At 47.8% G+C, this 15,690-nt stretch overlaps 1 protein-coding gene across 5 annotated transcripts in view; it reads left to right on the forward strand.

Annotated features, from left to right (window-relative positions):
- TMCO4 (transmembrane and coiled-coil domains 4) overlaps positions 1-15,690 on the forward strand; it is a 95,670-nt gene that overhangs the window by 71,010 nt on the left and 8,970 nt on the right. For 4 of the 5 annotated variants that reach the window (XM_060141238.1, XM_060141237.1, XM_060141239.1 and 1 more), the window contains one exon: positions 9,070-9,187. In XM_060141238.1, coding sequence (XP_059997221.1) covers positions 9,070-9,187 — 118 coding nt within the window. Of the gene's footprint in view, positions 1-9,069; positions 9,188-14,782; positions 15,094-15,690 lie in introns of those variants that run through there. The other variant, XM_060141241.1, reaches the window with a different exon arrangement.

Below are 15,690 nucleotides of genomic sequence, written 5' to 3' on the forward strand. Positions count from 1 at the left end.
TATAGCAAATACCTCTTTAAATGCTTAGCTGGGCTCCCAAAAAGTAAAGGAAATCACCAGAGGTGAGGAACAAGGAGGGAGCAGAAAACCAGGTTAATAAGCATGTTGCCCTGACTGGGGGAAAAAATATGTCTCCTTGGGAAATTCAGAGACACAAGGCCATGCCTCACTCGGGTTTAGGGTTCACATTTATACCACCTGCGTGATCCAGGAGTTCCCCAAGTCAAAAAATCGACACCAGACTAGTCTGGGGAAAAATAGGTCCTCAATCCAAACTACACAGATTCCCATGTAAGAGCAGCTTTAAAGATGAGCTCGTATTCCAGACTTAAAAAACACATAGGGGGGAGAAAAACCCATGTGGGAAAGTCACAAACAAACATCAGGATTAGATGCTCAGTCTAATAGCACAGCTTGAAAGAGCTCCCCCTCAAAAAATAAGCAGGTTTACAATTATTAAAGATATAAATTAAAACATTGAAAAGTAAGTGGAAAGAGTAAGGCATTGAAAAAAGAATAGGGAGATTTTAAAATAAATCAAATGGAACTTTTAGAAATGAAAATACAGTCATTGAAATTAAAACCTTGGTGGATGGGGACTTCCCTGGTGGCTCAGAGGGTAAGAATCCGCCTGCCAGTGCAGGGAACACGGGTTCGAGCCCCGGTCCGGGAAGATCCCACATGCCGCGGAGCAACTAGGCCCGTGAGCCATGGCCGCTGAGCCTGCGCGTCCGGAGCCTGTGCTCCACAACGGGAGAGGCCACAACAGTGAGAGGCCCATGTACCGCAAAAAAAAAAAAAAAAAAAACCTTGGTGGATGAATTAAACAACAGATTAGACAAATCTAAAGAGAGAAATAATGAACTGGAAGATTGATTTGAAGAAATTACAATGCATCACAGAGAGATAAAGAGATAGAAGATAGGAAAGGGAAGTTAAGTTCAACATTTGCCTAATACCAACTCCAAAAACAAGAGAGTAGGAGAGAGATACAGTTTATTGGCTGAGAGTTTTCCAGACTTGATTCCTGAGGTTCAAGGAACATGAGTCTTGAGAAGGATAAATATTTTACACCTATGCACATCATAGTGAAGTTGCAGAACTCCAAAGATAAATTATTTAAATGATTACTTTAAAAATGATTTTTTAAAAATGATTCTTACAAAGAAAGTTCAACTAGACTGATGAGACTTCTCAAAACAATAGAAGCCAGAAAAGAAAGAAAAAGAACTGTCCATCTAAAATTCTATATCCAGCTAAACTATCATTCAAAATGGAAGCCAAAAGGTATTTTCAAAGACTGAGCAAGTTTACCTTTAAGAGACCCTTGCTGCAATACCTACTCAAAGATCTACTTCAAAAAACAATGAATATTACTATGATAACACAGAGAGAATAGCACTGTTCCCAGAATCCAGGGCCATGCTGGTAAACACTAGCTGCCTTTATCATAATTGACTAAGAGCCTCCAGACCCTGTTCTGCAGCTGTGACCTCTGACCCTCTGAATCTGGTGTTTGTGCTTGATCTTGAACTTGATCGAGATCAGTACTTGAACACCCCACCTTGATCTTGCCTAAAGGATTCTTTGGCCTACTTTTCCAGTTCTCTAGGTGGATCCTGCCTTCACTCAGGGTCCCCAAACCACATCCCTGAAAACAGCCACTTGGAAACAGCCTGGCTAGGCCACCCCAGCACCCTGGCATCATTCCCACCCAGTGTTCTTCCCACTCCTTCCCCTTCTCACTAAGTGAGAATTCAAAGAAACATTCATCTAGTACTGGTATCATCGGGGATTTTTAACCCCTTGCTTATTACACATGACCTATCAGTACTTGGCAGTGTTTTAGATATATTGTGTATTATCTGTGGTAGACTGATTGCAAAAACTGGCCCTACTTCTCCACCCCTCCCTGTACCCACATCCTTTTCAATATGACCCTGAAGCTCTTCCCATCAAGAAATGGAGTCAGTTTCTTCACCCCTTGAATCTGGGCTGGCCTTGTGACTTGCATTCACTAAAAAAGGTAGAGGAAATGATATCATGTCAGTTTCAAGCCTAGGCCTCAGAAGGCCTTGCACATGGATTCCACCCTCCTAGAACCTTGCCATTGTCTTAAGAAGGAGTCAAGACTAGCCCACTGGAGGATGGAGATTACATGGGGTAAAGCCAAGTTATCTTAGCCAGCCCCCAGCCTACCTACCAGCTGGTTGTAGACACATGAGTGAGCCCGGTGGGATCAAGCATGCCTGGATAATCTCAGCAGAACTGCCTAGCCCACTGGTAGGATCATGAGAAATAACAAATGGTTACTTTAAGCCACTGAGTTTGGGGATGACTTGTTACACAACAATAGCTAGCTGATAGAACATATATGACATTTTATTTATGTATATGCGTATATATAATGAAATTGCTTGTTTTATACTGGCTCACAGCCTACAGTTTACCAGCAGCTGTATTTCCAAGTTATGTCGTCTTTGTCAGTTTGACCTTTCTGATGGGGAATTGAGTTTGGGTGTTAGGGTGTAGGCGGATTGCCATAACTCTCCATCAGAAAACAGAAAGTGTGTCATCTTTCACGTGGACCCCTTTTTCCTTTTTCTTTGCATTATCTTTTCGCCCACTTGGTTTGGCAGATGTTCCTGAGATTACCAAAGCAGAAGGTCATGTGCCTTTGGTGCGGTGTCCACATCAGGATATGAATCTTCTAGCAAAGTCTAGCCTGCTAGTGCATCTCTTGACTCAGCCAAGTTGGAACTGTTCATCTTGGCAGGGTGTGTTGTTCTGTTTTTAATATACAATTTTAGAAGATGTCACAGTTATCAAAAGACATATGTTTTAAGTCAAGATTATGTTTCATAGCAAAGGGAAGTAGGACAGGAGAGTAGGAGAGAAAATGTAGGAATAACTGAATTCCACTCTGCCACTTACTCTGTGACCTTGGGCAAGTTACTTAGTGTCTCTGAGGCAAGCTTTTCCCGTCATAAAATGGGAGTAGTACTGCTTAACTCTTAGGATCATTATGAGAAGTAGATGAAATAATATATGTATAAAGCACTTAGCCTATCCCGAGGTAAGCTGTGATGATGGTGATGATGAAGATAAAGAAAAGAGGGAGGGGGATTAAGAAATAGAATATCAGAACTTTGTTTTAAAAAAAAAAAAACAACTTTGCAGCAAGATCTCTCTCTCCAATTTCATTCCCAGCCCCTAAGAAGTTAGACCAACATTACTGTCCATGATGTTTGAAGGACAAAGCCAAGGCAAAAGAGTTTGTCACTAAGCTCGGATACATTTAAACATCCTGACCCTTGAATTCCTAAACTCCCACTTAGCTGAAAACTATTTCTGGGCTGTCACTTAGATACCAGCTGAAATGCAGAACAGACTGTCATTCAGTCAACTGGCTCTTTTCATCTCCATGATAGCAGACATCGCATTTGATGGGATTTCTTTCCCTTCCATGGAATTGCATCTATCGGTTGCTTTGTCCTCAGACAGACCCGGCTTTAGCCCACCGCTCCCCACACACCTCCAGGAGAGGCCAGGCATATGCAGATTAATTTTGTGGGTCCCGGGATGCTAGTAACAGCCTTACCACTTTGCCAGATGAAAGGGATGGAAATCAAAAGGGAGAGATGAAGGCTTACTCCTTCCATAAAGAATTCATCCCAAATCCTTAAAATATATCCAAACGGGCTCCCTTAAACGATTCTTTCCAGTGTGAACCTCATTCCACTGGGGGCGTCGAGGGGTGGGGGACAGTCAAAGCCTCCCTTCATCTCCCTTTATGCCTGGCTCCTGCCCTCTCCCTCTCCCTTTGGCCACGTCTGTGTGTTTATCATGCGGGCGTATGTGTATCTTTGGAATGGATTTCGTTTTGTGTTAGATGCAGTTCATATCATTTACTTCAAGGTCTGTTTTCTGGACTCGCAGTCGGGAGATCATTTCCTCCCTCGTTTCCCACCTTATCACTCACTGCACACATGACCCCCCGCCAGGAGGGAGAAAATCCTTCCTTTTTGCTTCTCAAACTTTGGTCTTTGCAGCCCAGGAGAATCTCATTATTGACAGTGTGATAGGCCTATGGGAGTTTGTGATGTTGCCTTTCTGGCCGTTTGATGAGATTTCTGTGTAACTCCTAGAGGAGGGTGTTTGGAAAGACCTGGAAAGCGCTGCCTGGGCCTGCCTCACTTTCAGAAAGCCCACTGTATGGAGAGGACAGAATGACAGAGGGGAAGCTGGGACTGGTTGTTCCCAGTGACAGTTGGTCCTCCCTCATTGTACAAAAGGATTCTCCGTGGGACGCTTTGAAAGAGCTGGCCCTACTTGGTACATTTTAAGAATGTTTAGTTTAACAAAAGCTCAGTTTATATATGATTTTCAAGGCCAAGGCTCTAGTGTAAAGGGACTCTTGCCATTGTGAAGAACAGCCTATTCTCAACTCTTGGGTTTTCTTTTGAAAAGCTAAGACAATCTCCAGACCGCCAGGAGCGCCAGGTGGTAGAAGTGTCATATCAGGAATCTGGCGTGAACTGCTGAAGGAGTGATAAGAGCAGCTGACAAGATAGAAACTGATTTATCTAAATTCTGAGTGATAAAAGCAAGTGAGGATGGTTGCACAACCATGTGACTATACTTAATGCTACTGAACTGTACACTGAAAAATGGTTCAGATGGAAAATCTTACGTTAGGTGTATTTCACCACAATTTTTTTTTTTTTTTAATTTTGGGAATTCCCTGGCGGTCCAGTGGTTAGGACTCCGAGCTTTCACTGCCGAGGGTGTGGGTTCAATCCCTGGTCAAGGAACTAAGATCCCCCAAGCCTTGTGGCTCGGCCCAAAAAAAAAAAAAATTAAAGTAAATGAGGACGTGTTTAACCGTTGTTTACAGCTCTTCAGCTGCTTCTCTCTAGAGGCTGTGCTCTGAAGGAGACCGATGCTACTGTCCACTGCTACCAGATGCCTGGCATCACCACTCCCCACAACAAACTCCTAAAATAGTGCCTGCAATTAGCAGCTGGCTAGAAACAGGCACGGTGACTATAACGGCTGAGCCATCTCCAAAGACAGTGCCTCGTGCCCAGCATTTCTACCTAGTTGCCAAGTTGATCATCTGCACGGGAATAACCGTGGACACCACCGGCCAAGCCATGTGCCAGAGACAGCCCTGAACGTGCAACCTCACGCCAGCCCTGGGAAATCAGTATTATTACATTATCTCCACTTTAAAGATGAGGAAGCTGAGGCTGCGAGCTATTAAGTAACTGACTTCAGTTCATGTACAACCGAGATTTGAACACAGATTTCTCTTGTGCCAAAGGTCAAGCCGCTTCCCCTGGACTGGTGATTCCCAGCCTTTTTGAACCTAAGCCCTTTCTAAAGGCAAACACTTCACAGCCCTGCCTATGGCAGTCATCCCACTTTCAGCATCTCCTGGTGGAAAAAGTATGTAATGACCACAAACTACCGGAATCCAGGAATTCTGTGAGTTGCAACAGCATCTGATACAGTCTTAGAATCATGACACCTGCTGTGTGAGACGGGAGACATTTAATTGGACGACAGCAGTTCACAATTGTGTAGTTTCTTAGGCCCTCGAAGTTGCTGGGTCTTTGTCCCCAACGATGGGGCACCCTGAGCTGTACCATGAGTCATCTGAAGCGTCTGGAGACCCTGAGCCTTCTTATTATGTAGGCCAAGCCTAAGGGATTTTTGTTAATACAGGTGATGTCAGGTGCTTCTTGGGAGGGTCACCATGAGCCTCTGGGTCACATTGTCGGAACCAGCAGAGGAGACTGAGGCAGAGTCAGCTTTGGAAGGACCGGTCATTATTCTTGCCCACTGCAGACCGCAGTCAGTCACAGTAGCATCTGTTCCCCTGGAGCAGAGCTCTGGAAACCAGCAATTGAAGAGCTGAGAACCCTGGTTAAATACTCTTCCATTTACTTTCAGCCAAGTCAGCTCTCTTCATTTGCTTTTATCCAGTCTACAGAGATCCTCAACTAGAGCCTCTCGGAAAAAGTTATACCGGGACATACACAAGACTGTTTAAAACATGAGCAATCCAAGCCCAAAAGCTGAACCTGAACTTGAGTCCTGAACTTGAAGGTGACTGATGCACCTTGGATCCCTATTTATAAAACTATGGAACTATATCTTAACACCTTAAAAATTCACAAGAAGAAAAGTTGGTGGTAGCAATATAGGAATAAATCCCAACATGTTTCAGCAAACATTCGTGGTCCCTGCAGGAAAAAGACAGTGAGGTCATCTTATGTTCGTTATTATTAAAACGTTAAATGCCAGTTTCTTGCGTTGGTCTTGAAAAGCGGGGGTATTCTGCACTGAACTCATGTCATGATGTGACGGATCATCTGTGCCCATGAAAGGGGACTGCTTGACACTAAAAGTGGTACCTGAGTGAGGATTCTCTGTATTTTACCTGGAAGGCTGAAATCTTCTGGTATTATAAGATTTTGGACCAAACAGTGAATTTTGACATTTTTTTCTCCAGCATCTACTTCAGCAGCCAGTTTTCCTAACTCAGGTTTCCCCTCCTGGACCATCTCATTCCAGGAACAGTACAGGATTCTCCCTTGGGTGGGTCTAAAATGATTCTCACCAACTTTCTTTAAGCTAACACCTGTGCATTACCAAGAGCCTGCCAAGTGGCTTATCTCTAGGTACGCAACTTCCTAGAGAGCAAATCATCTTTTAAAACATAAGACAGGCACATCTGACTGTGGCAGCAGTCTGAGGATAAAGGGGAAGAGGTCTAGAAAGGCAGTTTAAAGCCAGGCTTCAGAGACAGGTAAATGTGTTTCCAGCTCGCCACCTACCCTGACTTGGTTTGACTGTGTTCTGGACTGTTTTGTGAGGTTCAGCTACTAGTCTCAGCTCAGCAAAAGACACCTACCTTTGTTTGCTTTTCATAACACCTGTCTGATGGCTAGTCACAGGATCCTGACAGTTGCTCAGGGTAACCTGATAGGGGATGCTGCAGTTCCCCTGCCGGCCACAAGGAGGTCCCAGCCCTCCAGGCGTCGGCACCCAGCGCTGCAAAGCTGTCCCAGCTCCTCAGATGGAGAGATTCTGGGGGACAGGGCAGGTGCCCTGAGTGGCCGGCGTCCAGAGAGAGCTGCTAAGCTCAGTCGTTGACCCTGGGCCCACAGCCGTTTGGCACCGTGGGAGCAATGATAACCTGCCTGCGATTGCTGTGCTTTGAGTTGTTACCCGTAAACAGCAGAGAGAATGGCCCCAGGCCCCGACAGCTCCCCGTGCCGGGTTCTGGGCCCGGCTGTATTCTCACTACCTGTGTGACCGTGGGCATGCCCCACCCCCTCTGAGACTCCGTGTTTCCTCATCTGCCGAGAGAAGAGGTCAGAATCAGAGCTACAGCCTTGCCAACAGCATAAGCACCTGAAATAGCCCTTACATCAAACAGTACCTGAGTCATCCTTGCAATTCAACACAAACTACCAGCTTCCTGAAGTTTTCCATCCTGCTGCCAGATTATCCCATCCCTGGAAACAGAGGAGTGAAATCAGAATTCTGTGCCCTGGAATCTTATAACTCAGGGCCAGAGGAGCACAGGGGTTCTCAAACTCCTGTTAGCCTGGAACCGTTTACTCAGACAAACTCTGACACAGCAGCCCAAGTGGAAAACAGTTAGACGCACTCTGGTTAGAAACCGGAGCCCAGAGAGAGGAAGCCACCTGTCCTGTGTCCCTCAGCAAGAGAGAGTGGTGGGACTGGCTGAGCTGTCCCTCCGGGGCCCACTCCCCAGGAATGACACGGATTATGCTACTCCCCAAACTTGGGGGGGCTCAGAACCTGCGGAGAGGCAGGGGCACAGGACAGGGGACGGGGCGGGGAGACACTGACTTCCACTGTGTGTTCACTATGCTGGGGTTTTCCCCACCATGATTTCATCCCCATAAAGACCACCAAGGCAGTACCATAGCCACCTGTAGGCTCAGAGAAGTTAAGTGACTTGTCTCAGAAGTCACTGAGCCGGGATTTGAACCCAGGGCTTTGCAACTGCAAAGCACATATCCTGGCTGTCCCAGGGGATGGCAATGTATTTACTCATTCATTCATTCACATCTTTACTGAGCCCCAATTATAGACTAGGCACTGTCCTATACAGCTGTGACCAAGGCAGCCGGAGCCCCGCCCTCCCTGAACCCAGATATTAGAGGAGGAGACAGACGTAAACAAGTGAGGTGTGACAAGAAGAAAAATAGAGCCAGGTCAAGGGGTGACTGGGGGTGGAGGTGCACGTGCACCCCCAGGGGTCTAGAGCAGTGCTTCTCAAAGTGCGGTCTGCACTCCCATGTGTGAGCTGTTGGTTTCCAGTCTGCAAGATGATCAAAGAAACGCTGCTTTGCTGATCTATACTTACAAGACAGACAGCCCACGGGCCAGCCCTCATCCACGAGCTGCGCTCAGAGGAGCCCTGGCCTAAAATACTCTGAACCACTAGGTCAGTGCAGCTGCTGCGTGTACTTCGTGTCCCAGGATCCTGAGCCCCCCTCTCCTCTCCACTCCCACCTTCCCGCCAGGCTGTACAGACCCCAGAGGAAGGCTGTGGTGTCTCCTGCCCGGCAAGTGCAATGCGCTAGGGGCCATCAGTCCCTTCTAAAGGGAGACACCCCATCTGAGTCCACGGCCAGTTGCGAGCTTCATGGAGGGGGAAATAGACCTGGGTCCCGATTTGGGCCATGCCACTTACTGGCCATGTGATCTTGAAAATGTCTTTGGTTTTCCTTAACTGTGAAATGGGGATGATGATGCATTGCAGGAAGAGATCAGGCACTGGAGGGCCTGGAACTCAGTAAATGGAAGCCACCGTACTGTGTGGGCATGTGTGTGTGTGTGTGCACGACTGTGTTTGCGCAGGTGCCTGAGCATGTGTGTGCATGTCTGCGTGAGTGTGGGTGTGCATATGCACGTGTGTGCGCGTGTACGTGACATCCATTTCCTCCACCACCATTGGAGAGTCGCTCTCAGGACCCGCTGTGGCCAGGGGTGCTGACAGTCATTTCCGGGGTCTCTCTCCAGATTGCCAAGGGATCATCGAGGACGTTGTCCTGCTGGGCGCGCCCGTGGAGGGAGAAGCCAAGCACTGGGAGCCTTTCCGGAAGGTGGTATCTGGAAGGATCGTCAATGGCTACTGCAGGTCTGTCCAAACCCTGTGCCTGTGAGGAGGTGACAGTGCTTACTGAGCACCTAGTGTGTCCAGGCCCTGTGCCCAGGACACAGATGTTGGAGGCCAGGCCCTTGTCCTGGAGGATCCCAGGGACCGGTAGGACACCAGCCCCACTAGAAGCAAGGCCCGGGCCAGGTGTTCTGACCTGGGCAGCATCCGTCCCCGTAGGATGATGGGCAGCAGGGACAGATCCTAAGAAAGATTTCCCTGTGTCGGGCCTGAGACCAATTTACAGGATGACACGAGAGGCCAGGCTGGTCACCGTGATCTGGGGGAAGAGGGTGAGTGGGATGAGACTGAAAAGCAAAGATTGGGCCGTAAATGGGGGGTCTCTGAACGCCGACTGAGGAGCTCGCGTCTGGGTTATCCGGCAGTGCAGGAAGGGAGTGGGGAGCGTCCAGGCTGAGCTTTCAGAGCAGTGTCTTGGGGCAGGGCTGACAGCCATGGGGCAGCCAGCACCCACACCACACCACAGACCCTCCTGCAAGAGAGGGGGGCTGTGAAGACTGACAGCTGTGGGGCTGGAAAGGAGGCATCCCTGGGCTTGGCTTTGAGGAGGACTTGAGAGGTTTCAGCCAAAGCCGTGCCCTCGACTCTGGGGAAGAAGAGAAGATGAAGGCCCCCACTGAGACCTCAGGAGATTGGCCTGAGAGGATGCCCGGGCCCTTCAGCCTCCAGATGAGGCAAAGGAGCGAGGTGACAGCGTAAACACGAGAACAGGGATTTGGAATCGCACAGACCTGGGTCTTAACATCGGCCTCAGTTTCTCCATCAGTGAAGGGGGGATAATAGTAGTGACTCCCCCCAGGGTTACGATGATAGTCCAGCGATTTACAGAGTTGCCCATGGTGGGTGCCTGCTCCGTGAGTGACAGATGGTGTTACCGTTCATCAGCAGCAGCATCGAAGCGCCAACCTCGCGCCAGGCACTAGCTGGAACCTCAACAGGGACAAGCCCCCACCTGGCCCTGTGCAACCTCGCACGCAGCAGCGCAAATAGGCAGGAAACAGGCAGCTCCGGGCTTGTCTGCGACACCCAAATCCAGAAGCTCTGAAACCAAAGGCTTTTCCCCAAGTGTGGTGCACACTCATTTAGCGACAGGAGGTGAGACTTGGGGAAACGGCTGACTCACGGGGCTATGAACGTGAAGTGTCCAGCAGGGCGGCTGGAGATGCAGCGCTGGAACTGAGAGAGATGCAAACTGGAGCGAGGGCCAGTGGGAGGTCAGCTTCGGCTGAAGCCAGAAGGACAGGTGAGATCATTTGAAAGGCAAAGCCTAGAGAAAGAGGAGAGTGCTGGGTTCCTGATTCTAAGGAATATGGGTCAGGGTGGGAGGAGGGAGAGGCTCCAGCCTGAGGTTAAGGGCAACTCAGAATCATCCCACATACATGCCCAAGACGTCCTGCTGGACGTGGGGCTACAAAGATGAACAAGAGGAGTTCACGTCTAGCAGAAAAGACACATATGGAAACAGTTATTCAAAAAAAAACCCATGAAAAATGCAATAATGCAGTGATGGGGGAGTGGATATGACAAGTACTAGACTCTTACCACCTGCCAGATCCTGTCTCTGTTGTCATTTTCTCCGTTAATCGTGCCCCAGACCCTAAGGGGTTTGTATTATTAAGCCCATCTTACAAGTGAGGAAACTGAGGCCCAGAGAAGTTAAGTCACAAGGCCAGTTAACTTTAATTTTGATCTAAGCCCAGCCATCCCAAGTAGAACCTGCAAGTGAATAGAAGAGATTTGGAAAGTCTTTATCATTTTGATAATTTAGCCCATGTCTAGTTCAGAGTTAAAGATAAAGATCGTCTTTAGCCTTGGATAGAGGGCGTTAACCGGGACACGGGAGTTCAGCCAATCAGTATGGCTTTATCACTCATATTCTAAGCTGAGTTCTTAGAATCAGGATATGGTAGAAAGAACAAAGAAACAAAGACAAAGAGCTCATGCAAATCAATACGAAAAAAAAAATCTGATAAGAAAAATGGCCAGAGGGACTTCCCTGGGGGTCAAGCGGTTAGGACTCCCGAGCTCCCAATGCAGGGGGCCCAGGTTCAATCCCTGGTCAGGGAGCTAGATCCCACATGCATGCTGCAACTGAGAAGTCTGCATGCCACAACTCAAGATTCCACATGCTGCAACGAAGACCTGGCACAGCCAAAAATAAATAAATAAACAAAAATTAGAAAATGGCCAGGGACTTCCCTGGCAGTCCAGTGGTTAAGATCCCATGTTCCCAGTGCAGGGAGCACCGGTTCGAACCCTGGTCAGGGAACTAAGATCCCACATGCTTCATGGTGCAGCCTAAAAAATAAAAAAGTAAAAAGAAAGAAAATGGCCAAAGGATATCTACACATAAACATGGAATAAATACAGTCAATAAACTTTTGAAAATGTACTCAACCTCATTATTAGTGAAATAAATGCAAACTAAAATCAGTAGAATACTATTTATCATCCGTCGGATTATCGAACATCTGACACATGAGTAACATTCAGTGTTGGTGAAGATGTGGAGAAATGGGCGCTGTCATACCCTGTCGGTGGCAGCTGAATGCAGTGGAGGATAGTTGGCAATATCTATCCAAATATTTAATGTGCCGATCTTCTGATCCCACAGATCCTGACTTCTGGGATCCTGCTGTACTAGATACATGCACAGAGATGGAGGCACAAAGGGGATCCTTGCAGCTTCATTTATAATTAAAAATTTAAAACAACCTGAATGACCGCAAAGAGGGGAACAGTTAAGGGGAAAAAAGCAAGTGCGACAATACGTACTGTGATCCCATTTACGAAGGAAGACGTTTCTGCGTGTGCATATATGTATCTGTATGTCTGAGAATGGACAGGCAGGTCCAGAGGGACCATGAGAAACTAATAACAGTGGTCACCCCTAAAGAGTGGACAGGGATTGGAGGTAGGGCTTAAAAGAGACTTTTTTTTAATTGGTATGTAGTTGATTTACAACATTGTGTTAGTTTCAGGTATACAGCAAGGTGATTCAGTTATATATGTGTGTGTATATATATATATATTTATTAATAAAAGAGACTTTAATTTTTTAAGTAAGGACAGTTTAAAAAATAAGAAAAGAGCATCCTAATGTCCATAGCAGCACTATTTACAATAGCCAGGACATGGAAGCAACCTAAATGTTCATCAACAGAAGAATGGATAAAGAAGATGTGGTACATATATACAATGGAGTATTACTCAACCATAAAAAAGAATGAAGTAATGCCATTTGCAGCAACATAGATGGACCTAGAGATTGTCATACTGAATGAAGATATTGCTTACATGTGGAATCTTAAAAGGGGTACAAATGAATTTATCTACAACACAGAAATAGAGTTACAGATTTAGAAAATAAACTTACGGTTACCAGCGGGTAAGGGGTGGGGGGAGGGATAAATTGGGAGATTGGGATTGACATATACACACTACTCTAGATAAAATAGGTAACTAATAAGGACCTCCTGTATAGCACAGGGAACTCTACTCAATACTCTGTAATGGCCTGTATGGGAGAAGAATCTAAAAAAGAGTGGATACACGTATATGTGTAACTGATTCACTTTGCCGTACAGCAGAAACTGACACAAATTGTAAATCAACTCTGCTCCAATAAAAATCTTTAAAAATTAATTAATTAATTAATTAAAAACAAGAAAAGAGAAGGAATGGCCACCACATTGATGGCAGACAGCCCTCAGATAAAATCCTGGCTCCACCATTTACCACTCAGGTGGCTTTGGACAAACCAATCTGAAGCTCAGTATTCCTGCCTGTAAGATGGGAATAACAGTCCCTCCTGCACAGGGCTTCTGGGGAGATTAAATGAGATTATGTAAGATGAAGGCTGGCGCTTTATACGCGCCCAGTAAGCAATAGCGGTTATAATTATTATTACTGGGCATATTCGCAGCACACGATTTTTTTGATGCTTTCATAAACAGCAAAGGGAAAGAATTAAAATTGCATGTGTGCAATATGAAAGCAGCAGAATCTTATTAAACCCATCTGTTCCGTTGAGAACCTGAGGCTAATAAGTTTGGTTTCCCATTATTCTGTGAGATCCTGAGCCATCTCTCTGGAGAGAAAAAGGAGGAGGGGGAGAGGAGGAAGAAGGAAAGAAGAGGGAAGGAATGCACAGACCAAAACAATAACTGTAATTTTTTGATTAAATTAAGCACTGACCAGGAATTCATATTCTTGGCCCCCAAAAGTGTTTTAGTTGCCGTAAACCTACTTAAAGACTGGGAGTGGAATGAGGGGCTGGGGGGAGCTTCAGGCCAACACTCCCAAACTATATACGTTTATAAATTTATCATGTACATTAATAAAGCTCTTTGCAAGTTTAACTTGCTTGGGCTTTCACGAACCCCCTGGAAGCCAACCGGGCGAGTGATTCTGTTCCCTATTATACTGTGAGGAAACTGAAGCTCAGAGAGGGTCAAGTGCCTCACCAAGGTCACACAGCAGAGCCAGGATGTGAACTCAGGTGAGACTGTCTCCCTGATAGTTGGGATATCTGCAATGAGAGGGTTTTGTTCTGAGCCCCCGGGGGACTCCCTGTGTGGTCTCTGTTCCAGTACCGTGTGGGGATAATGGTAGAAGGAGCGGGGAGGACCCCCTGCCCACAAGTGGTTCCAGGCCTGTCAGCAGCCACGGCACACCCTTCAACAGGTCATGCGGTGTGAATCAAGGTTCAGTTGTATGCATCCGCCTGGCCTGGAGGGCCATCGACAGACGCCTGGCTTGCTGGGCACTGCACCCACCTCCCACCCCCAAGGGAGTTCCCGATTCTGCTCAGGATACAGGATGCAGCCTAAGGCACAGTCCTGCCCTCAACAAGCTCTCTACCCGGAAAAAGAAAAGACCCAGGAACAGGCACACGGAGGACATGTAACAAAGGTCACAAGAGGAGCATACGCCAGTCACGTGAGGGATAAAGGATTAATACTATCAAGTGGAAGGGCTCAGGGGCACTCCCTGGAGAGGTGGCATGCAAGCTGAATTTTGAAAAGATGGATAGGAGCCCATCAGAGCCTGGAAGAGTAGGCGGAGCAGGAGAGAGGCCACACTGCCCACGAAGGCCCAGAGCGGGAGGTATCATCGTACCCGGTACCTCCTGAGCGCTCACGTGTGTGAGCACTGGGTACACGACGTGCCATCTCTGTGCACGCTCCTGCCCGCCCCGGAAGGTAGGTTACAGCGAGGAGACTGAGGCTCAGAGGGGTCAAGCAACTTGCCCAAGGTCACACAGCTGGTAACTGACAGGGTGGGACTGGCTCTGGGTGGTCCCGAGGGTGGGCTCGTGGCCCACCCCAGGCAAAAGAGACAGATGCTGGGCGCAGAGGGTCTGGAATGCCAGCAAAGGCCCTGTGGTTTGCTTAGCACAGTTTTGAGGATGTGGAACCTTCTAACATGTTCCTGTCCTGCCCCTACATGTGTATGAATAAGTACATTTAACATTGTAAGTAGAGTGTTGTCATGTTTAAGACGGATCATTGGGAAGGAACAATCCTGACTTTGCTCCTTTGCTTTCTATGTCAGAACCGTATAGGGGCCTCCCTCACACCCCGTATTGGATGCATGTAAGTCTCACGATTAGTTAATAAAACAACTGAGTCAGTCTCCTTTCTTCTCCCCTTAGCCATCATTCTGAGGGACAGTGTTTCTTGGGCCTTCAATATTAGGGTAACCATTGTGACGTGCAAACATTGCTCTCTGGCAGTTAGGGAATTTTCTAGAAGAGAAGGCCTGTGGGTAGTGGAGAGTCAAGGTTGGCTTCTGAGAGGAGAGGGCCATGGTCGGATGAGAGTTGAAGACCCCAGTGGCTGGAGAGAGGTGCGGCCAGGAGCGAGGAGGAGGCCGTTCCTTTTGTCCGTGGGGGGCTGGGCGGGGAGTTGCCTGATCTCAGGGCTGGAACAGAAGGGATGGGTTTGGGGGGAGTGGGGAGTAGGGGCAGGTAGTACAAATCTGCAGGATTCCGTGATAAGTTGGCCATGGTGGGAAGGGAGGCCTAGGACATGGCTTTGCTGGCTTCTGCTCGAGGGACCTGGTGGACGATTCAGGGAAGGAGTCACAGACTGATGAGCTCAGGGTGGGGCACAGCGGGAAGGTCTGTTGAGAGCCCCTCAGTTCTGGACCCCAGCCTTCTAGAGGCTTCCAGGGTGGTAACCACACAGGCACCCATGCGGCCAGAGATCCCAGAGGGTCAGGCCTGGAGAGCCCACAACACCCTGGGTCCCAGACTGCTTTGGGGCCTCGCCTGTGGGCACAGAGGGTCACGCGGGCAGGCTGGGTACTCCTGACCCTCAGCACATTCCCCTGCACGCGCGGGGAGGGAGGGCCCTTCTTTCACACAAGCGCACAAAAACGATGGGCTCAAATGGCCCTGCAACCGGAGTTGGACTCGGTCTAAACAAAAGACGCCCAGTGTGCTAAGTGGGGTCTCAGCC

This window comes from Lagenorhynchus albirostris, chromosome 2 (assembly GCF_949774975.1).
Source record: "Lagenorhynchus albirostris chromosome 2, mLagAlb1.1, whole genome shotgun sequence".
Taxonomy (NCBI): domain Eukaryota; kingdom Metazoa; phylum Chordata; class Mammalia; order Artiodactyla; family Delphinidae; genus Lagenorhynchus; species Lagenorhynchus albirostris.